A 24,506-nucleotide genomic window follows, 5' to 3' on the forward strand; every position below is an offset into this window, starting at 1 on the left:
TGACAAAGACACGCAATTGGAAAACCACGTAGCTTTTCCCTCGATGAACTAAAGTTGTTACTTTGAAGAAAGGATAGGTATGAGTAATGTCAAGGACAAACGATTTCATCTACATGATGACTTGCGTTTCATGGAAGTTCACGTTTGTCACTCTCCAGCAGTCTTTGTCAAACTAGTTATTTCGCCTTCGTTGTTGACCGTGCTAATCACGCATACATGCTGATGCAGCTCTGATTCTCAATAGTTTCAAGGAAATGCCACAATAGCGTACCTACGTACGCTGAAACATCTGAAAAAAAGTATTGCTATCCGGAAAAAAGAGAATTCCTGGTGGAGTTTTTGGAGGAATCCACTAGAAGTCGTTTTAGATTTAAATGTTCGGAAGGAATATCTGAAGGCAGATTTGGAGGAATATCTCAAGGAAATTGGAAAACTCCTATAAAGTATTGCAATGATGAATGGAAAGATTCCGAACAAAATACCTCGCAACGAAATATTTAAAGGAATTCCAAAGTATGGCTTTAAAGAGTTTTTCTTAAGTCACTTGAAGAACTGTTGTGACAATTTTTGAAAAACTTCTTGGAGAAATTCATGGCAAAAATATTGAAATAGTACCAGGAAGAACTTTAGAAAGAATACCGCAAGCATCGTTTTAAGATGCGTATTGGGACAGGGTATCCTGTCAGGTGCAACGGAGAATTTCATAAAGAAATTGCGTTACAGGAAAGATGTTTTAAGAAACTGCTGAAAGTATTTCTGTTCAAATAAATATCCGGAAGAATTGCTGAACGAATTTTTGAATGAATCTCTGCTGTAAGTTCTGAAAGTATCATTGCAAAATTTTCTAAACGTTTCCTTGAAAACATTTCTGGATTAATCTTTGTGTACGTGAGGATGAACATCAAATTTCTAAAATCTCTCCGTAATGTGTATAGGGCTGGTAGCAGGTCTCTTTTTAGAGTATCTATAAAGCCCTTATGTTTAAGAAAGGTTTTCAATGTCTTCATTTTAACCAAACCATTTTGGTTTTGATATCATTATCTCTCTCTTTTTTCCTTATTTTGCTTGCAGTAAGTTCTGATTCAAATTTCTACGGACTCACGACTGTTACGAGATTATTCAACTGATTCTTCAAGACTTTCTTCTCAGATTTCTCGTGAAAAAAGCTTCAGTAATTATTCTAGTGGTTTCTCCAGAGATTTCTGAAATACTTTCAGAGACTCTCCAAAATTCATCAAGAGTTTCCTCTACCAATTACTAATCACGCATTTTTTCAAATGATGCTTAGAGGAATTTTTCCAGAATTTGCTCCAGGATATCGTGGAGCATTTAACGTTACTATCTCCAGTAATTTTCTCAGGAATTACATAAAAAAAACTAGCCTAGGACTACCTTCTAATATTATTTCAATAATCCTTTGACCAAATTCTCCAGTTGTTCCTCTACGAGAACAGGAGATCTTCCAAAGATTGCCACAGAATTCCTTCCAACACAATCCGCAAAGGTCAATTCCAGAGTTTTTGATAAAAAATTCCAAGACATCCGAGAAGAATTTCTACGCCATTTCATCCACAGTTACTCCAAAGAATTGCTCCCAAATTTCCTCGGGGGGATATTCGAGGAAATCTATTAGGCTTTTTCAAAGAATTTTTCAATTTCGGCCTGTGTTTCATTATTGATTTCCTCTTGATTTTTTTATAGGTTTTCATCCATGGGTGCAGTAATCCTTGGGTGAAATCCTAGAAAAAAAAAAATCAAAAGAACAAGATCTTCCAAAAATTTCTCAATAAATTTCTCAAAAAAATCTCCATGGAATATTCAATAGCTCATTTAAGGTTGCACAACAGTTGAGACTACAGTAATGTTTCCAATGAATCTTCCAATCATTTTTTTCAGCGATTCCGTCCAATGTTTTTCAAGGAGTTCTTTCATGAAATCCTGCGGGATATAATCCACAGATTCGATAAGAACTTACATACATTTTATCAGAGATTACTTAAAGATTTGCTTCAGTATTTCCTCAGGATATTTTTTTTCCATGATTTCTAAAATTTATGAAAAATTGCATTCACGTTTCCCTGGAAAAATGTTTGAAAAAACTCCTGGAAGAATGCTCAGATGAATCTTTGAAGACTTCTTTGAAGAATCTCTGAGAATTACTGGAGAAATTTCCAAAGAAATCTTGAGAGCAATCTCCGGAGTAATTTCCTTTGTGATTTTTGATAAAATCCTAGTTTTATTTTGAGATGTCCAAAACCAAATTCTTGGAGGAATTGTAAGGAAAATTCTTCCATGGGAAATAATTACTAAAATAATCAGCCTCGGGCTGTTAATCTCTCAAATAAAAATATCTATCCATCTATCTAACCCAAAGAAATCTTCGGAGTAATATCTGAAGCTTTGGGCAAATACAATCAACTTTACCTTACTCGATACTTCGCATCTCGCCATTGAGTTAGATAACCATGGTAAAAGTTGATTTTCATGGCTATTTTGATGGTCCCTTGGATCGCATTTGCATTGGTTTTGTGTTCTCGATGGTCCCTTCAATATCGAGTTATGGATAGTTGACTGTACCTGAAATTAGCATTCGTCGTTTGGTGCGTAGCAAGCAAATATACAAGAAACGTCTTCTTAATTTGAGAAAGGGGAGCGAAAGGAATGAAGATAATTTGTCCGTTGACTATTTTGGATTGAAGTTCGCCATAGATTCTTTCGTCGATGACGATTCGACGACCTTTCAGTTTTATTATATTAGACGATAATATTTTTTTATTTCGTCACCAGTCAAATCTGACGCTTGTCAGCCCTGCATAAACCCTTATTCATATAATTACTACTTACACATACCTTTCTTTTTACGTCATTACTCAAAATAATCTTGGAATGGAGATGCAGAATTATTCTCGTTCTTTAGAAGCAAAAATCATTACAAATTAACATTCCATTCCCATCCCAACTAACTGTAAGGACTTGGCCGGCGGCGTTTTTGGTCAATAATTTGAGAGCTGCTAAAATGCACTTCGGGAGTAAACGGAAAGTCCCACCTCTTTTTTATTTGGATCGAAGTGCAAGTGCAATTCTTACCAGTTCCAATCAACTACGGAGTAGCAACCATATACAGTCAGTCTACGCTATGCTATGCTATGCTTATCTATGGTGCTATCCTCGCAAAGATAAAGTTAAGGAATTTTTGTTAAGGGGAACCGTCCATGGGACGGTTGTTTTTTGTAAAGGGGAATTTCTCCAAGGAATTCTTCAAGGTTTGTTCCAGATAATCTTGAGGAGATTTCTCCATACATTTCTACTGTACTTTTCCAGCTCCTTCCTTTCAGAGATTCCTCCCAAGGTCTTACCAATATCAACAAGTTTCTGCAGCAAATCCTCAATATATTTCTTAGAAAAAAATCCCCGAAATATTCCTGCAATAAAATTCCTTTCTTCAGATTCTTCTATGATTCTATGATATGATAATGCTGTAGTTCGCTGCAATTTTTTTATTGGAGAGGTACTTTGAAAAAAACTTTTGATAATACTCCATAGAATCTTTATGAGATTAACCATTACTTTATCAATTTAGTGTGAATCTTTCCTTAAAGTCTATTTTGGGGTTCAGAGAGTCTATATTGTGTGGTCTTTTGGTTCTGCTGCATGCTCTGTTCGTGCAGGCGTCGGAATCAAGATCAATCGTGTCCTGTTTGGGTACTATGAGTGTGAAAAGTTGTTCGTGTTCAGTCAAGAATGGATTACAAACTTTTGAGCTCGTTCCATGCTCATGGTAACACAGGCAACATTGCGTTTATGTAATTTTCAAACAAACTATGGATGGTTCGTCACTACAAGTGTCGACATGAAACCTTATTTCTATTTTATATAATTTAAATATAAACATACTTTTCTTTTTTGTCAATACTAAGTACAACTTTTGAATAGTTCGACATTATGGATGCCGACCTACTTTTTTTTATTTAATCTTCTAGCAATATCTTTTCACTGCCATGCAACAATTCAAAACTAGTTTCAAGTAAGTTTGACAGCTATGTTTGGATTCCGACATGTTTCACCTTAACGTTGATAGTTACCCAGACAACCAGGATGTGGTTCCGGGTCTTTTGGCCGAATGCCTTTTGGCCTAACACCATTTGGCATAAAGTGTCATTTGGCCGAATGCCGTTTGGCCGAAATTGAAAACAATACTGAACTACTTTTCTGATATACGCAATCAACGGTGCAGAGTTCAGTTCACAAGTTGCAATCTTAATCTTAGAGAAGAATGACAATGCTAAACAATATACATAGACTCTTCATGAACGTATTATAAGCCTTTAACATTTAAATATGAAAGAATAACCTATGATCAAAAGAAGAAAAAACTTTCTATAAAAATTTAAGCAAGTGTAATGAAAATAATTGTTATATCAGTATAACTACAAAGAACTGCCAATAATTCAAAGAAGGTAAAATACCCAATTAAAATATAAACTAAATTATTGCCAATAGTAATAAATAATCATAAAGATCAAAAAAATAATTAGCTGATCAGTTATTGGGTCACACTTATGATCCTACAATTTGATTTTTTTTGCTTTATTCGGCCAAACGACTCGTTCAGCCAAATGGCAATCGGCCAAACGGTATTCGGCCAAATGGCCGTACACCGTAGGAAGTCAAGTCAGTTACGGAAGATTCTAATATGACGTCCATTGTTTTTTTGGGATTTCTAGACCCCTCTTCTCGCTCTGTCACGCTTTTTCCAAATCGTAATACATGCACTGTCACACTTTCTTAGACCCCCTCCCTCCCCCAAATGATGAACGTCATCTTTGGATGATCTCTTGAGCGGATTTAGAGTTGCGAGCAACGGACGCTTTGCGGAAAGTTCGTGGAGGACGCTTATCGTCCTTTTATATTTCGACAGGATACGACACACACCACAGTAGAGTTAGCAGTTTGGTGTCAAAAAACGAATAGAAGAGCAGCTTGAGCCACACTACTTAAGGCAATAATAAAATTTACTACACATTTTTTTAGAAGAACACCAGCCCAATATCTGGAACAAAACTCATATAATTTTTTTTTTATTCTCCATTTACTTAACACCAGAGCGAATTCAAATCAGACAGTTGTTCTCTTTTTTGTCTGCTTTATCGATTAAATCTATTTGTGGATCCAGGTACATTAGAGTATGTTCGCTCAGAAGAGGGTCAGTTGTCAGTCCGCTTTCAGACGTCCATGGTGTTGGACGAGTGGAGCTCGTGTAGTTTTCAAGCGGACTGACGAAGAGTTTTTTGTTGGGGGGCTGGGAATCAAACCCATGACGATCCGCTTATGAAGCGAACGTGTAGCCAACTACGCCACATTGCCCCCTAACTCATATAAAGTTATTGTGAAATTTAATGTTTGAAATAGTTCGGGAGGAAGATCTGAAGGAATATCTGGATAACTGGGAAAATCTACAAAATATTCCAATGATTTATGGAACGATTCCGAAAAGATTACCTAGGAAGAAAGTAGCAGGAGGGATTCTAAGGTTATGATTTGGAGGTGTTAGTCCTTAAGTCACAAGATGTTACTGGTTAAATGATTATCGGCAATTTCTAAAAGAATTTCTGGATGAGTCTTTGTGTGAGTGAGGGTGAGCCTTGTGATGAACATTATATTTCTAAAATCAGAACACACAGGGTTTACCCTTGACTCTTCTCTCCCAGAAAGAAAACTCTCTCTTGTATTGTATAGAGAAGCTGAACAGTTTAGCAAATATCCTCGAACTTTATAATAATTCTTTTTGTATTCTATTTCAAATTCTGTCTTTTCCAGTTACCATGCTGGACGGCTCGGTCCCGGTGAAATACGGCCTAAGACTGAACTCGGAAATGAAGTACTGGGATTTGAAGAAACAGCTGAGTGATCTGTGCGCCCTCGATCCGGAACTGATGCTCATCTGTGAGCTGTCCAATTCGCAGATCCGGTGCATTTTGGCCAACGAGAAGAAAATCGAACCCAGCACGGCGTGCGAATTGTACGTGTACGAACTGCCGAAATTCGACAATATACTTGTGCGATCTCGCGCCGGTTCCGAGTTGGCCATCAACATCGAAAAGGGCCTGAAGGACATTCAGCGAACACCAGGTAGGGGTCGTCAGTACAAGTGCACATTCGATTCGCTGGAGCATTATTTCGAATTGTTTGATTATAACTTTTACTACCATTTTCTCACACTGCCATCGTGTGTTGCGTTGTTTTCGTTCCGAGGGTATGTCGTTTGGCACAATAGGCGATTCGAATTTTGCCAAACGAGATAGCCCTGCATTTTTGTTACCATCTAATTAACGTATAACATGTTTTTTGTTTCTCGTTATTCATCTCTTTTTCCTCCGAATCATCATCATTCGTCACATTTCCGTCATCTTCCATTGTGCTCCTTACCCGATCATCGCATCACCATAACACCCCAACCACGGTCTGCTCATCGTTACTACCTTCGTCCTGAATCGCTCACCATAAAAAAGCTCTTCTACTACCATCGATAGAACCGAGCCAGCTGACGACCACGTCGCTCAACACGACGATCTCCTCGTCGTCCAACTCGTCGTCGACCACGGTTGACGATACGGTGGCCATCACCGGTCGTCGGTCCGGTCCCGGCGACAATCCGACCAAAGTTGGCACCGGTTCTGGTGGGGCGGCCAATCGCAAAGCATCCGGAACGGCAACGACGAACGCGACGACGACGACGGCATCGAAGGTAAGCCGGTGCTTTGGCAACACACTCTGCATGCCCCCGAATATGTTGTGCTTCAAGGTATGGTTGTGTATATAAGTTTTGTAGATTTTAGCTTAGTATTTAGGTTTATCTTGTTTTATATGGTTTGTCGGAATGATGTTCTCTGAGTAGTTCAGAAGTCTGGATCATTTGGCATAAAGCTGTTTCGCATAAGGTCATTCGGCATAATAGTCATTTGAAGTAACATTTTCTCAACAAGAACAGTCATCTTATGAAAGAAGGGATGCCAAGTGATTATGCCAAACGGCATAACGCCGGTCCTTTGACATGCCAAATGGCTTTATGCTAAATGGCCTGCTCCCGTAATTTAGTTGTGATTAAGACGACTTAGAGAACATCAATCTTACAAAGGGTTCGTTAAATATTCTTAGAGATTATTGGTCAGAGCGGTAATATTCTGCCGGTGGAAGCATTTCTGAAATTGAAAGATTTTGTAGTTTTTGACATTATAGTTTTAAAATCATCTTGGAAGAATAGATGCATAAGAATAATAAAAACCCGTTTTTCGACCTTCAAACGCAATTTCATAGATTATCGATTTTTAAACATTGTTATGCTTCCACCGCCAGTATTGGATTGGCTTAAAAGGTAACATTTCATGATGAGCGGCTACTAGACTAATTTAAATTCAAACCTTTATCTTTCTCTAATAATATTTATCAACACATACCTTTAGTTTTATTTGCCACGCGTGAATCAATCTTATGTATGACATATTTTCACTTCTATTACACTACGATGGAAGTACATTGGGATTAAGTAAGTGCACTGAGTTCACGATATTGATGAAGTTGTATCACAATTTTTAATTAGGATATTATTTAGTATTATGGTTTTGATTTGTTTTATAGTTTTGGTGAACTGTTCTATGAGATTCAGGTGGTTTTAAACTGTCTCATGACAATTGAATGAGAAAAAGGAGGGGAAATCTGAAATCAGACCCCTGAGAAGGTAACTCAGGTATTGTGGGGTTGCCGACCCACTAAAACCATTTTTATAATGTCGGGGGGACGTGTCCCCTCCGCATGTAGCGAGCATGCGACCTCTCATAACAATGAAACGGGGGCAATCGAACATGACTTGCTCCGCTGTTTCCTCCACACCAGCACAATTGGGGCACGCAGGAGATTCTGAGTGCCCGAACCTATGCAGGTACTGTCTAAAGCAACCATGTCCTGACAGAAACTGACACTTCCTCATGGTTTCTTCCATATCAATCTGACACATTTGGTATTAGCCGATGGGTCTATCTACCCTTAGTGGAGTTATCCCATTCCTGCTGCCAACTTCTGAGCGTTTCCTCTTTACACGTGCCGTGGACTCCTCTGGTACCTCTTTGGTTGAAGCATTGAACATCTTCCTTGATGATGAGCCCGATGGGCGTCATCCCGGCTATGATGCACACGGGCTCTTTAGATACCATTCGGTATGCACTGCTACGCCTACCAGGAGCTTGCGTTTGCCGGCAATTACAGCAGAGCTGTTAGACATCATTTTCGAAAGCGCCGCTATAGCCGTAGATGCCCTTTTACAGGCATATTCAACGTGGCTAGCGAAGCGCAGCTTATCATCGATTATTACTCCAAGATGCCTATGAGATCGCTTGGACTCTATGGTGCAATCACCTACCGAGATTAGAACCCGTTGCTCGGACTTGCGATTGTTGACCACCACCATCTTAGACTTGTGATGGATCAGCCCAGTTTCCTAAATTCATGCATTCCTTAACTACGCAGATAGTGTGCGCTACTGTCAACTCTACTTCCTCCATCGATTCGCCAAAGACCAACTAGGGCCAACAACCACTGGCCAACAATATCATCGCATTCCATAACAGCGGACCCAGGTTGGAACCTTGAGGTACTCCCGAAATAATTTGAATGCTATTCTGCCCATCCGCTTTGTCATACAGTGGAATACTATCATCAAAATAGCGTTTTAGAAGCTTACACAACTGCACCAGTACCTTGAGGCGATGAAGTGCGTGGGTTATCGCTTCCAAACTTGCGCTGTTGCACGCATTCTTTACATCCAGAGTTCAGGATCAACCACTCCTGTAACTTGCCCATCGTATCTAGTAGACAGAAAGGTCTATACGCCGATGGGTCACAAGATGTTTCATTTTTGGATTAGTTATCTTTACTCCTAAAATTGAAAAGTGCCAGCAGGATATGATATATTCATTTAGATTTTAGATTTAGATCATTTAGCCTTATAAGTCTCTCGTCAATTGTGTTGAAGACTATGGAAAAAGTTCTGTATGATTTCAACAATTCAACATACATGCTGAAGTGTTCCTTATCTGTCTCTCAGTTTGCTTACCAATCTAATGAGTCAACCGTTACGGCACTTCATACACTGCAGTTTCATTTTTGTTTTATTTTATTTGGTTATTTTTTATTTATCTGTAAAAGTTCCCCATAATCTTCTATGTTTTATGATTTAAATATTGTATCAGATACAGAATAAACAATTCAGTACATAGTAAATTTGATTCGGATCTGGTTTGATCTGTTCAATTAATTATTAAATAAATCGTTTCTATGGGAATTGGGTCAAAAAATAGCCAAAAAACTATATGCTCCCACTATCTCCTATCGATGAGGCTAACGGCAATCGATCATTTAGATCAATATCGCGTACCCAAACTATCACATATCGTTTGGAAATGTTTGGAATTTGTGATATAAGAAGCTAAATTATTCGCAATATTTTGCATAGAGCATAATCAATGATCATACATTTTCTACAAATTTCACTACAACTTATTTCTGCAAGCTATATTCATGATTATTTTACTATTTTAGAATTTATTTCAACAAAAAAACATGTTGAAAAAATTTAAAACAAAAATTCCTCTTCAAAAATATTTTATTGTACATTTGGCCCCATAATCCCCTAAATTTCCATCTTTTTATAACATTATCTGTAAAACATTGCATGGACCATAAATGACGGAATTCATGAGTAATAATCTCCACAATAAAACAATTTTACACAAAACAACATAAAAATCAAAAATTTCCAAGGAATCGGGGCAAAAGGGACAACATAGCTTACCCCAGAGCGGTCCCACGTTTATGAAACCATCACCAATCGATTCCTGAGAAAATTTCCTTTCGAACAAGCTACAAAACTAAGCAAGACTATGTGCAATGTGCAATGAATGTTATTAAATTTTTTCTACCTTTGGGTTCGGATTTCCCCAATGTGCGTTATATGAGGGTTGCCTCCTACCCGTCCGTTACCAAAGTCAAAGATTTGGGACTATTCAGGTATCAGAAGGCCGGCTCCAAAGAAACGTTCCCCGCCATTTGGGAGATTTGGGAAAACAACATGATTCGAGTGTGGTGGTCATATGGATTTCGTCATTGACTTCACGGTTTAATTTGATGTGTATCAACATTAGGTTGTCATGTGAAGCCAACATGACTGTCTAAAAGTGAAATTACGAAAACTGTTTGATTTGCTTATTGAATTCAAAATGTAGTGACTTTAGCTGGCCGGCCATGTGTGACAGAACATGAATGTCATGAGATTGAAAGAAGAAATTTGATAGAAGAACTCTTGCTTGTCGCAAGCTCACTTGTTTTTTTTTTTCAAACGGGTGAGTCAGCATATTCCATTTTATTCGAAACTGAAAGTAAGGAAAATCTGTTGGTGGAATCCGATTTTTCTACTAAACCGAACATTATAATCAATGTTTTCTTATGGAAAGGTAGAATCCTTGAAGATCGGTTAACTTCACTAATAGGGGCCACACTAAGGAAAAAATATTGTTTATACATAAATCAAACGACCTTTGGTTACTGTCAATACATTAAACTAAAGCTTTCAATACATGCTCAGCAGGGAAAATATAAAAACTAATCAGAATCTTTGTTTTTGTATTGAAATAGGGGTGGCGAATACTGGACCACTTGCACCAGTATTCGCCACGATTTTAATTTCGATTCCTGAATTCGCCACTTACGTTGATTTCTTATGAAGGATGGCGAATGAGGAACACCATGGCGAAAAATAGGTGCAAAGGAGCAAACATTTTAAGGAAAATTATTTTTTTCTATTATTTTCTGAGAAAATTTTGCGGTTTCCAAGAATGTTTCCCTATCTTTTTAAAGCAATTTAGCGAACACTAAACAATTGGCTACCATATATGTCGTAAAACGGTATATAATCCGGGGTGATGAATAACTGGTACATGGCGAATACCGGTACACCTTCCCTAAAAGAAAAATCGAATTCACAAATTCTCATCTAACACTTTCAGCTTCAAAATTTGCTTCTTCTCTTTGGAAGCATGATGATGACTGTCGTGCGACACGAGGTCCAACCGTTCAGTTCTCTATGGGTTGATCACAAACAATTTAAAAGTTTTGAACGTGGAAATCGATAGCATAGCTCATCGATTTCATCATAATTAACTCATTGTGTAAATCAATAAATCGACCAACTTGAACATGATGATTATAACACAAGATAACCATAAGCAAAACACACTGAATCCGTGATGGGGTGATGATCTATGCGTCCATAAGTTGACGCATACGAATCTAAAGAGAAAGCTTCGGGAACTTATGTGGAAAAATTATGGAATCCCTGTTGTCGGTTGATGAATCAATCCATGAAGCAAAACAAAGGAATTTCAGGGTGTCTACTACCTGAAAAAACCTGGAATTCTCAGGGAATTTCGGCCATAATCAGGGAAATTTTGTTGAATCAGTGATACAAGGTAGAATATATCTTTTTTGTGACAGAAAATCTTTTCAATCATAAAATTTTTGTCAAGAAGCTACTAGATATGTTCAGTCCTCAAATTTTTTTTTAACGATTTTTATTTATCCGACAAAAGACATGTGTAGATAATAGCGTCCTTATCTTAACTTCTTACCTAACTCTAATCCTAACTTAAGATTAGAAAGTTGGGAAAGGCAAGTACAGTTCCCATTTACAGTTGGGTGTCGTTCATGAGCATATAAAACTTATTGAAAGCATTAAGGTATTGAAAACAATCTAAATTTGTTCACAAAAATGTGTTTCGACTATTCCACAAGTTCTGAAGGAAATTTCCAGGAATGATTCAGGTATTCTAGTGATTATTTCTGGAATATCTTTATAAACTTCTCGTGGGATGCTATCAGCAATTTTTCAAGGGATGCTCAAATGAATTCCTTCAAAAATTTTGTCAAGAAAATCGTAGAGCTTTGCAACATTATTACCTCCAGTAATTTTCACATAGATCACTCTGAAAACAAATTACAGTGATTATCCCAGGATTTCTTCCAAATGTTTTTCCATTCATTCAGCGATTTTTTCAGTTGTTACTTTTATGAGATTTATCACATATCCTAATGAAGTTCTTTCACAAAGGTTATTTCCATAGTTTCGATAACGCCGATTTTTTAATTTTTCATATGTATTCTATAAACATTCAGCCACGATTACTTTCAGAAATTGCACAGAATTGCTTCTTTCAGACATTATTCGATGAAATATTTTATGAATTTTTCCAAGAATCCCTTGAAAAATTTGACCTGGAATTCCTCATTAAGTTCCTCCAGAACTTCTCAGCATTTCAACAAACTATTATTGCTGTGGTTCAAACATTTGTCTAACAATTGTTCAAATAATATTTCCAATCTCCATGGATTCTTCAAAACTTCATTCAAGGTTTCGCATCAAAAAGTCCTAAGAATAATTTTATTAGGAAAACAGTAGTATTTTCAGAGATCAAACAAAAATTTCTTTAGAAATTCCACGCCGATTTTTCTCAAAATTTCTGCCAAACAAATCTGAATCAAACCCTTGACATTTCCCTAGTGAAATTTCTGCAAGACAGACTAGATTTTTTTTCTTTGGCAAATAAAAAAAAATTACAGGAATTACTGAATCAATTTTGAATTTTGAAGATGCTCTAAACGGGAATGTTGAAGAAAGTCCTATGGAAATCAATGGATATATTTCTTGAGAACCTGAGACGTCCTTTGAAAATTTCTCCTCGGTCTTTGTAGGGATTCCTGATGGAATCTCCGAAGTAGTTTCTATGGTTATCCCCAGAAAAGCTGCAGATTGAGTTCTTGAAGTTATCCAAAACTAAATTCTTGGAAGAGTTTCTTAGAAAATTCTTGGAAAACCACAAAAAAAAACTCGTGAGATTGTTGGAGTGAGATGTGAAAGAAATCCTCAGTAAAACAAGCACGATAACTTGTCGTAACCTCAAGGGACTCCAAAAAAGTCTTAAAATCATTCTTAAAGGACTGTCCGTTCAAATGAGGAACCAAAATCTCATGACGTGGTTTCATGTTGGGTTTCTTTTCATGTTCATGATTCATGTCTGTTTTGTATTCTTTTTGGTTCATGTTCAAGACAAAATCTTAAAAAAAAACAAAACGCACTCTAGAGAAATTTTGTGGGTGTATCGCTGATGTCTATAATTCAAAATCCCATTTCAAGGGAAAGGTTTTTCCCTTAAGTTCGGATAGACTATTTTCTTCATGTCTGATTTTGATCATTAAAGGTATTTTTAGATCAGTTGATAAAAATAATTGTTTTTTGTGTAAATAAAAAAAAACACCGAATTTTAATTTTGTTTTTCTGATGCTGTTTACACGTTTAGAACAAACCGAAAATAAAAATTTTGTTTATTAAAATGAAAAATACCAGAGGCGTCGCGTGACCTAATTATCCACCTGTGCACTGCTTACTTAACTTTATCTCTTATTTTTTGCAATATGTATGCCCCACGGACATGCGAAGTTTTTTAGTATAAAGAGCGTAATCACCATTCTCGAATATGTGTTTTTCTCAGCTTTTCAATAGAATTATATATTTTATATTTTATTTAGTAATCAAGCTCTTTAGTTGAATTTATCAATAGAGTTGTATATGGGTATCCAATTTATATATTCTAAATCTTCGTTAAAAATTGAACTAGAATCCTGTTTCAACATTTTCCGTGCCCTGAAACTTGGCAAATTTTAATACAGGACGAGCTTTCGGGATGAGATGTCATTGAGCCTGAAATTTGAGCTTGAAATCTATTTTGATCATTCAGAATATCAAAAATAAGATATCGAGCGTAATAATATTGTTCAAAACAAGAAAAAATAACCAAAACGGCCGCAATGAAAAGCACAGATAGCGCTACCGTACTCTTGTGTGTTTGACATAACAGCGATGCTGTCACAATGTTAAATTTCATATACGGTAGCGCCGCTGTTTTGATGCGGTGAGTACCGAAAGAGTTACCTTCAATGATCCATTTATTCGTGATCAAACCGCAAAATCGCTAGTGTTCAGAGGTGATGTTTTTTTCCAAAATGCGAAATCATCACCTCCAGCTCCAGTTCTAAACCCACCGTTATATGAATAATGGGGGCGCGTCAGTCGTCGCAAGTTTATTGTTAAACAAACCGGTAAATTTGTCATCGCAAAATAACCCAATAATCAGTCATCGTTCAATGATGAATTCTGAAAAAGTAGTGACAATTTTAACAGCACTGGATTCAAACTAATCTTGCAATTTAAAACTGTGACTATCTATAGTCACCATGGTCATGTATATCGTTACATAGAATTGAACCAAAACAGTTCGCATCGTGTAAAATACTCGCTTGTGTTACATATAGAACAAGTGTGATGACGACGATGGCGCGTCCATTCTGCGATTAATTATTGCAAAAACTACTGCGCAGGATGCGAAAAGCGAGGTTTGATTACTGAAAGTCAACTAAAAAATAATCCACCTTCCGCTGCCTGAAACACACCCGCGCTTCACAACACAAGCATGGTGATCCTGGACGGCGCGAATTCCAAAAGAGAGCAAGCAAAATGAATCTCTCTCGTGGATTGATTTACTCTCTTTTCATGCCCTTCTGCACTCTCACACTGGTCGACTTGATTGCTGTAACAAGATGTGCACTGGTCGGAGTTGACGCTTTGGCTACTCACACACTGGCATTTGTAGTTCAAAAAGCTCTCTACCACATTGGCAGCATTGCGTGAATGATACCGGGCAGCCCGTTTACCGATGAAAGTGCACACGTTGGGTTTCATCGTCCCAGCCAGCAATGTGTTTTTTTTTTTTGTTTTTTACAAGGGGGAAATCTGCAAACAGATCCCCTGAGAAGATAACTCAGGGAATGCGGGGATGACGCACCAACGACGACCCGCTAAAACCAGCCTATGCACTGTGCATGAGCAATTCATTTAGAATTGCTCAAGTGGTGAACAGTGCATCGACATGACCCTTGGACTCAGACCCTCATCTCCCCGGAACCACCTTACGATATTTCTTCGGGAAGGGACCAGTGCATATAGCACAACACGTGTAGCAGAAGTAGCCTAGGCAAACTGCTTCTCCTAGCCGACTTAAACAATGTTACAAGGGACCAGCCTCGGCAGGGCTAATCCTCTGCAGCCAACTCTTGGTCGGCGCGCCATAGACGCTGCAATTCTAACATAATGTGAGTGACAGCCGTGGTTACTGCATTCCAGCACTCGGCATCCGCACACATTCTCTCTATAATATTGTCGGGGTCGTGTCCCCTCCGCATGTAGTGAGCATGCGACCTCTCACAACAATGAAACGGGGGCAATCGAACACGACATGCTCCGCTGTTTCCTCCACACCAGCACAATTGGGGCACGCGTGTCATTCCGGCTATGATGCACACGGCCTCTTTAGATACCGTCCGGTATGCACTTGCTACTCTTAAGCACATTATCCTGTACGTGCTTTCCAACCGCTTTAGGTTTCTGTTCGTTCTAAGCGCTTTTGACCAGATTGGTCCTCCATACCTTAGTATGGATAGCGCCACGCTTGCCAGCAGCTTGCGTTTGCTGGCAATTACAGCAGAGCTGTTAGACATCATCCTCGAAAGCGCCGCTATAGCCGTAGATGCCCTTTTACAGGCATATTCAACGTGGCTAGCGAAGCTCAGCTTGTCATCGATCATTACCCCAAGATGCCTAAGGGATCGCTTGGACTCTATGGTGCAATCACCTACCGAGATAAGCGCCCGTTGCTCGGACTTGCGGTTGTTGACCACCACCACCTCAGTCTTGTGACGGGCCAGTCCTAGTTTCTTAGACTTCATCCATTCCTCAACCAGGGAAATAGAGTGCGCTGCTGTCAACTCTACTTCCTCCATCGATTCACCATAGACCACTAGGGTGATATCGTCGGCGAAGCCAACAATCTTAACACCCGTCGGAAGGGGCAGCCTCAGTACGTCATCGTACATCGCATTCCATAACAGCGGGCCCAGGATTGAACCTTGAGGTACTCCCGCGGTAATTTGAACGCTTTTCTGCCCCTCCTCTGTGTCATACAGTAGAATCCTACCATCAAAATAGCTTTCTAGAAGCTTACACAACTGCACCGGTACCTTGAGGCGGTGAAGCGCGTGTGCTATTGCTTCCCAGCTTGCGCTGTTGAACGCATTCTTCACATCCAGAGTGACAACCGCGCAGTAACGGATGCCGCTCCTTTTATGCTCGATTGCCACCTCAGCTGTTTGAACGACCGACTGGATGGCGTCCAGAGTAGATTTACCTTTTCTGAATCCAAACTGGTTGTTGGACAGGCCGTCCGCACTCTCCGTATACGGTACTAGTCTGTTGAGAATCAACCTCTCCAATAACTTGCCCGTCGTATCTAGTAGACAGATAGGTCTATACGCCGACGGGTCACCTGGTGGTTTCCCCGCCTTTGGTAGTAGCACCAATTTCTGTCGTTTCCATACATCCGGGAAGATTCCTTGATCAATGCAGCGTTGCATCGTGGTTCTGAACATGTCCGGATCCGTGTTCACTGCCGCTTTTAAGGCAACATTCGGGATACCATCGGGTCCCGGTGCCTTGTTTGACGCGAATGATTTCACGACTTCTGCCAGCTCTTCGTTCATCACTCTCGCCACTTCTTCTCCTTCATCTGCCGCATACGGTGCTGGGGGCCATGGGCTTATGGGATGGTGCGGGAAGAGTACATCGATTATCGATCGCAGCAACTCGGGCGATTTCTCTTGGGGCGCTATGGCTCCTTTGGTCTTAGCCATTACCACTCTGTAGGCGTCACCCCATGGACTAGAATTGGCACTCTCGCATAGACTTTCAAAGCATGCCCGTTTTCGACTCTTGATTTCCTTTTTGAGAGCCAACTTTGCCTCTCTGAATGCTGCACCGCGTTCCTCTCTTTGTGCTTCTGTGCGTGCGCGTTGCATTTTTCGTCTAGCCCGAAGGCAGATTGCTCGAAGATTTGCAATTGATTCGCACCACCAATACACTGGCGGCCTGTTCTCTCTAGGAGGGGCTTTTCTCGGCATGGAAGCATCACACGCTCGTGATATCATAGCAACTAGCTCTTCACCGTTTAGGTCCAGAGTGTTTCGTTCGCGCCTCAGGGCTTCAGTGAATACTTCGCCGTCGAAGCGCGCTGTTTTCCATCCTCGGGCTTGGGTCGAGTTACATCGCGCTGCCTTCTGCCCGCCTGGTATTATACTATAGCGAATCGATTGATGATCGCTATGAGTATAACCGTCATCAACGCGCCAGTTCATGGTACCTAAAAGGTTAGGACTACAAAACGTCACGTCGATGATCGATTCTGCACCATTTCTGCGGAAGGTACTCACTGTACCCACATTTGCCAGCTCTACATTTAATGCGGCCAGGGATTCCAACAATAGCTGGCCTCTTTGATTGGTGCAGCGGCTACCCCACTCCACTGCCCATGCATTAAAGTCGCCAGCTATCACTACTGGCTGCCGATTAGCTAGTTCGGCCATCATCCTGTCAACCATGTGGGAAAATTCCTCAATCGACCACCTTGGGGGCGCGTAACAACTGCAATAGAACACGCCGTTGATTTTTGCTATCGCAAAACCGTCATTTGAGCTAGAGACTACTTCTTGGATTGGGTATCGTCCTGTCGTCCCTATAGCTGCTAGCTGTTGAGACCTATCCGCCACCCAGTTCCCGTTGTTGGCTGGTATGCGGTATGGGTCCGATAATAACACCACGTCAGTCTTGGTTTCCGAGACTGACTGCCAAAGCAGCTGCTGGGCTGCATCACAGTGGTTTAAATTTAACTGTGTTACTTCCGTTTTGGCTGCTTTGATACTCCGCTTGTGCCCGGACATTTGGGTCCGCCCGTTAAGTGTCCGTTGTCTGCTCTGTCGACACATATTAGGCACTTAGCGATTTGCTTACAATCGCTTGCCCTATGGCCTTCAGCGCCGCATTTTCTGCACATCTTACTTCTGTCGGGACCATTGCAATTCCACGACTTATGGCCCTTCCCGAAACACTTGAAGCAAACTTCAGGAGGCTGTTGTATGCTCATCCGGCAAACCGACCAGCCTACCTTGAGTATGCCCAAGTTCTTCGCTTTGTTGGCCTCTGCGACCGGCAGCCTGATCGCCGCCACCTGGGTGCCCTGCGGGCCCTTTCTAAGGTGGATGGCCTTACTGGCTACGTCGATGTCACACTGCTCTTTGAGGGCAGCCGAGACCTCCGCTGCATCGGTGACCTCATCCAGATTTTTACACTGGAGAGTCGCTTCAGCAGTAAGGGATCTTACATCAACCTCGTCACCAAGTACTTCTTGTGCCAGTTGCTTATAGACTGCACCCTTTTCCTTGGCGTCCTTCTTTAAGACTAGGATCATTTCACCAATCCTAGTTCGCCTTATGCTTCGCACGTCTGCGCCCAATGGCGATAGCTTCTCTGTGCTTCGCATCGCCTTCAGAACCTCGGCGTATTTTGCTTCCTCCGTTTTGATAACGAGGGCTTCGCCTAAATTCCTACGTTTCGCTGTTTTCGGTTTAGCGCTCTCCTTGGGCTCCGTTTTCGGTTTCCTCTGTTTTTTCTTATTTCCAACTCGTATCCACGGGTTGCTGTTGCCTTGCGCCCGTGGTTCCTGTGGATGCACTGTCTGGTTCCGGTTAACCCGTGGCTCCTTTTTCTTCGCTTTCTTGGCCTTAGGATTGGTGTTGGCCTCTCCTTTGTTGCCATGTCCTCTTGATCGCGGGGCTTGGCTCGTGCCAGCTTTTCCGCTTTGGAGGACGGCCGCGTAGGTCACTTTTCCCTTAGCAACCATACGTCTTTTCGCCACGTATTCATCCCCGGAAGCTTCCCTCTTCCGCATCGCGTATCGAATAATATCATCAGATATATTCGCGTTGCCTGTGAAGGAAAACACTTCGGTCTGACACGACCTAGTGTCTTTTTGGCCTTCTACCTTGCCCAGTTGTTCCTTGGCTTTCTCGTAGTCCTGCTTTGCAGCTAGGACTGATTGTCGCAATTTCAGTAGACTTGTTTTCAAGTCTTTGCTGATGTTTGTTTTGCTTTTAACATATTCGATGATGACATCAAGTTGCTCAGCAGCTACCTGCATTTTAGGGAGGTACTCCCTATTGCGATCCATGGCCTCGATTAGTCCCGGGCCATCGGTCACCACACATGTTGCACTGGAGCGGCCAGTGCCTGCCGTCGTCACAGTATCTAGGCTTTTGCCCACACTGTTTTCAATAAAGTTGGTCGCCTCCTTCCTTGGCGGGAACCTTAGCCGGTTACTGATAGGTCCAGAAGCCTCTCCTTCACATTCCGCTAGTTGTTTGTTTTGGTTGATCATCTCTTATGGGTCCCCCTAAGAGCCGCTATCCATCTCCGCTGGAATAGTCGCCTTTATAATCCCATGGTTATCTATGCAAGCAGGGAGGCCATGCTAGGGTTGACATAGTCCTTTATGGGGTACTATGTTCAGAGCCGGATCGGCGCAGGTCAGGTAATGGCATCTGAGCCTACTCCCGCCCAGTTGGAACAACCAGGCGACGGATTTGGAACGTACTCTAAGGCCTGCCACGGTTTTACGGGACGGAGGCAGCCTGCGCCATTAACCCACTCGCCGTTTCGGGCCAGTGTCACCCGACCCTACTAAGGGAGTAGAATGTCGCCGCTGTCAGCTTCAAAGCATATTATCCAGTACATATACCGTTACTTGTCCTTTGTCGTGCGCTGCCAGTATACATAATTGGGGCCGTACTGGCGTTGGTCCCAATGTGCTCGAAGCACTCCTACTCGTAATTCCATGCCTTGTCCGTTTGTATCGCGACCAGTATGCCATAATCAAGATCTCACTGGTATCAATCCTGATGTGCCGGTTGGCACTCCTGTTAGTTTGGGCTAGGGTACTTTAAGCGGCACCGGTCGCTGTGACAGAGTTGCATTCGGATTTTTGTGGTTTTTATGAAGGTTCATCAGAGCCCACTGCGAACTTCACCACATCCTGGGCAACTCCCCAACTCGCAGAGGTCCTGGGGGGGGGGGGGGGTCCGTTAAGCCCCTGGACTGTCGTCCCTGCTGCCCCAGCAATGTGTAGCGTGGGATAAAGTGTTGCGTAGCATGCTTCGCGCTGTGCGCGAGCAAAAGAATGGACCAATGCACGAGTTCACTAATTTGACGTTTGAGCGGTGCCAAGTTCACGCTTTTCATGGTCACGTAAATAACACGGCACCGCTCAAACGTCAAATAATGAGCTCGTGCATCGGTCCATAGTTCTTAGATCGTGCGTCGCACGAAAATGCCTATTTCATTTAATTTGCAAAGCAAAATTTTACCAAATATTTTGATGAATGTAAATTATTTAGCAAATTATTGATAATAGCGATACTTGTAAAGGGCTATATTTTGTTAGGTGAATGAATTATTAAATTGTCATTGATAAGTTATACATATTGTTGGCGGTCAGGATGAACGAGATGCCACCTGTGCAGTGCACATGTTGCACATGCGGACGCGACGCCTCTGAAAAATACTAATGAAATGAACTATTCGTTAATCATTTATGCATTTTGAAGAATTTATACAACCTTGATTTTTTTGACCTGGAAAACCTGGGAATCTCAGGGAATTTCATTTCTGTAAATGAGTAGACACCCTGAATTTAATGTGTAACACACACGAAGTTAGCAATAAATCACAGCAAATCGATGTGGACGTTCATGAATCGATCCATAATTTGAAACACACAGATCCAGCGTGTGGATTTTTATCAGTGCTAAATAAGGAACTATGAAACATGGATCGACAAAGGATAATGTTCAAGTGGAATCAATCAAAAACATGTTTGTAAAATGTAACCACATATAATCAAAAGACTTAAGAGCTCAACAAAAGAGTTCTCCGTACATACACTGGCCTAGTAACTGGACACTGTCCGAGTAGATAGCATTTGAAGAATATTGGTCAGGTTCAGAATGTAATCGGTTGTTTCTGTAACATGGAACGCAAAACATCGGAACATCTGCTCTGCTGTTGTACTGCTTTATACAAGCGCAGATCCAAATTTCTAAACGGAGGTTATTTAAGACTACGTGAATTTTGGATTGCAAATGCCAGTAAGGTAGTGGGTTTTTATTAACTCTATTTTGTCTGACTGGGAAAAGACGCGTCAGAGGGCTTAAGCTGTTATCTTGATTCCTAGTGGATAGCTTTTAGTTGCTTCTAATGATGCGAATGGCAAAACGGGTCTTGCCACAAAAAATAAACTACTGCCTGCCGATTTGCTAGTTCGGCTATCTTCCGGTCGACCATGTGGGAAAATTCGTCAATCGACCGACAAGCAGCAGCTGCAATAAAACCCGCTGCTTTGATACTTCGCTTGAGGCCGGACATCTGGGGCCACCCATTAGGTGTCTGTTATCTGCTCTGTCGGCACATAATGTATTATTAGGCTTACATTCGCTTGCCCTGTGGCCTCCGTTGTCATATGTTCGGCACAGCTTACTTCTGTGGGAGCCATTACATTTCTACGCCTTCCCGAAGCACTTGAAGCAAACTCAGAAGGCTAATCGCAACCACCTGAGTGTCGCTATAGACCCTTGGATTTAACGGCCATGTCGATGTTAAACTGTTGTTCGACGATAGCCGAGACCAGCGCTGCATTCGACCTCGTCGCCAAGCACTTCTTATACTAATTGCTTATGGGCGGTACCTAAAGGAATGGTCTATTGGTACGTACATGCCCTAGCTATTGTATTAGTATGATCCTTCTAGATTTTTTATGTTTTATTCATTTATGATTCAAAAAGGATGTTATCTAACAGCCACGTGTGTTTTTGGGAATCAAACCCCATTTTCCTTCGTAGCCTTCTGTCAACTTTCTTCCAAAACCTTTGCTTTTACATTTATAGATTGTGGAATTTTGTCAGCATTAGCACCATTAGGTGACGTGGTTTATAGATGTCTTCATAGAGACAAATCTTGTCGAACATTTCAATGATGCTTTCAACTAATACAAATGTAGTGAAGTAAATAATAATAGTAGCTTGTAGCTATTGGAAAATTGTAAGCTTAGTTCTTTTACTTCTACTGCTTTCTATTCAGTAGTGCAATTGGTTTTCAAGTTAACTCTTTATATGATTACAGGGGGCATACAACGTTTCTTAGTTATTCCGTTAAGCTCTATTCCAATAGTTTCTAAGTTATTTTGAACCTTGTTTCACTAACCACCCAGTTTCACGGAACGTTTCAGAACATTCCCGAAATCAGCGCCAGTCCGGACAGTACGTTCATCTTCAGTGAAACCACCCAGTATGGTGCTAGTTCATACGCAATGAACACGCAATACAAGGACCAGAACCGTAAAACTGTGTCGACGACGAATCTGCTGAACAATGTCGACAACAGTTGGAACGCGTCCGCAGTAGGACATGACGAGCAGGACACGCCCTGCAACGATTGTGATATTATCTATAATGGCCATGGAACCATGGAGGGCGATAGTGGCCCGTTTCCCTATGCCGACGTTGGCCACCACCACCACCTTCATCAGCATCACCACCACCATCAGCAACAACAGCAACACCAGCATGGAGATTCGTTCAGTTTAAGTGCAATTAAGCGACCGCCGAGCGCAGGTAGCGGAAGTGCTAGCGGAATGTACCATCAACAGAAGGGCAACTATCTGATAGCGGTTCACCGGAAGCTCAGTAGGCAGGATACATACTTCCTGTCCCATCACAAATCCCGGCCGGGATTATTTGGCGTACCGCTGCTGATACCGTGCTACGACGGCGTGACCAACAAGGAACTGTACTGCTCGGTTTGGCTGCAGGTGGCAAGGTTGCTCAGCCCTCTGCCTCCGACGCCGCCGGATCAATCCAATCATGCAACAGACTGGTATGTTGAATTAAGCTTTTAAATTTCTTTTTCGTAAACCTAATGTTCGGTTATTCCATTGCAGTGACGATAGCTTGGGATACGACTTCCCATTTACATTGCGAGCTGTGGCCAGCGGAGGCCGCATTTGTGCCCTGTGTCCGTGGTCACGGTTTTGTCGAGGCTGTGAAATCCCTTGCAACGACGAGCCACTTCTTCAGGGACTAACATATTCTGGTCGATCATCAAGTAGGATGATTTATTGTCATTTATTTTACAACCAGACTTTCAAACTCTCCTCTTCACAGGTAACAACTCAACGCCAAATCTATCGTCGCGCGAACAGACCCCGACCTTCCGGAGGAAAACCTACGGCAGTTCGACCACGTCTTCGTTGGATGGTATGCAATCGTCTCCCACGCCTTCGATGCGTTCGATCAACACCAACAACATACAGATTGCCATCGATTGGGACCCGACGGCGCTGCATTTACGTTACCAAAGCACTCGCGAGCGGGTAAGTTTTATTTGCTAATATTTGTTTGTCAGTCCATTCTCAGTAAAATATTTTACACTACGTATTTTACTCAGTGAGATCCACATCGCCATTTCACACATGAATCGCGCCTATATTTCTGTCGTTACAGTTCAAAAATTTCATAAAGTTTATCCAACAGTTCTTGGAAATTTTCCAAAACATCTTAGACACCATCAAACTTTTCTTCCAAAGACCTATTAAAGTATGTATCAATTTTTTAGTCGCACATACTGTCTCTTCCATAGATAAAAAAGTAAATTTTTAAAAGAAGAGTACATGAGTTCTCAAACTTTCTAGTTCATTCATTTATTTAGTTAACATCTAAACAGATAACACTGTATCAACAATTTCACGCCACAATACTCGGTTCGTGGCCTCGGTACTCCCCTACGCTCGCATCGCTGTGCACTTGAACCGCCCACCTAGCTCGCTGCACTCCACGCCTTCTTGTGCCAATCGGATTTAAAGCCAACACCATTTTGCAGGGTTGCTGTCCGGCATTTTTGCAACATACCCTTCCCATCGAATTCTTTTAGTTTTGGCCGCTTTCTGGATACTGGGTTCGCCGTTGAGTTGAGCGAGCTCGTCGTTCATCCTTCGCCGCCACACATCGTTTTCCTGCACACCGCTAAAGATAGTCGTCCTGAGCACCCGACGTTCGAAGACTCCAAATGCTTGCAGGTCCTCCTCGAGCATAGTCCACGTTTCATGCCCGTAGAGGACTACCGGCCTTATGAGCGTTTTGTACATGGTACATTTGGTGCGGGTGTGAATCTTTTTTGACCGCAGCTTCTTGTGGAGGCCATAGTAGGCCCGACTTTCACTGATGACCTGCCACCTTTTCAAATGTTCGGCCGACAATGTCCATATCACCCGCGAAGCAAACAAATTGACTGGATATCGTAAAAATCGTACCTCGGCTGTTGAGCCCGGCTCTCCGCATAACACTTTCTAGCGCAATATTGAACAACAGGCACGAAAGTCCATCACCTTGTCGTAGTCCTCGGCGGGATCCAAACCAAC

At 41.5% G+C, this 24,506-nt stretch overlaps 1 protein-coding gene across 9 annotated transcripts in view; it reads left to right on the forward strand.

Annotated features, from left to right (window-relative positions):
* LOC5572946 (ubiquitin carboxyl-terminal hydrolase 32) overlaps positions 1-24,506 on the forward strand; it is an 85,809-nt gene that overhangs the window by 49,727 nt on the left and 11,576 nt on the right. For 7 of the 9 annotated variants that reach the window (XM_021851797.1, XM_021851799.1, XM_021851798.1 and 4 more), the window contains exons 5-9: positions 5,818-6,129; positions 6,510-6,802; positions 22,320-22,966; positions 23,031-23,194; positions 23,254-23,462. In XM_021851797.1, coding sequence (XP_021707489.1) covers positions 5,818-6,129; positions 6,510-6,802; positions 22,320-22,966; positions 23,031-23,194; positions 23,254-23,462 — 1,625 coding nt within the window. The remainder of the gene's footprint in view (positions 1-5,817; positions 6,130-6,509; positions 6,803-22,319; positions 22,967-23,030; positions 23,195-23,253; positions 23,463-24,506) is intronic. The other 2 variants (XM_021851806.1, XM_021851805.1) reach the window with 2 other exon arrangements.

This window comes from Aedes aegypti, chromosome 3 (genome assembly GCF_002204515.2).
Source record: "Aedes aegypti strain LVP_AGWG chromosome 3, AaegL5.0 Primary Assembly, whole genome shotgun sequence".
Lineage (NCBI taxonomy): Eukaryota > Metazoa > Arthropoda > Insecta > Diptera > Culicidae > Aedes > Aedes aegypti.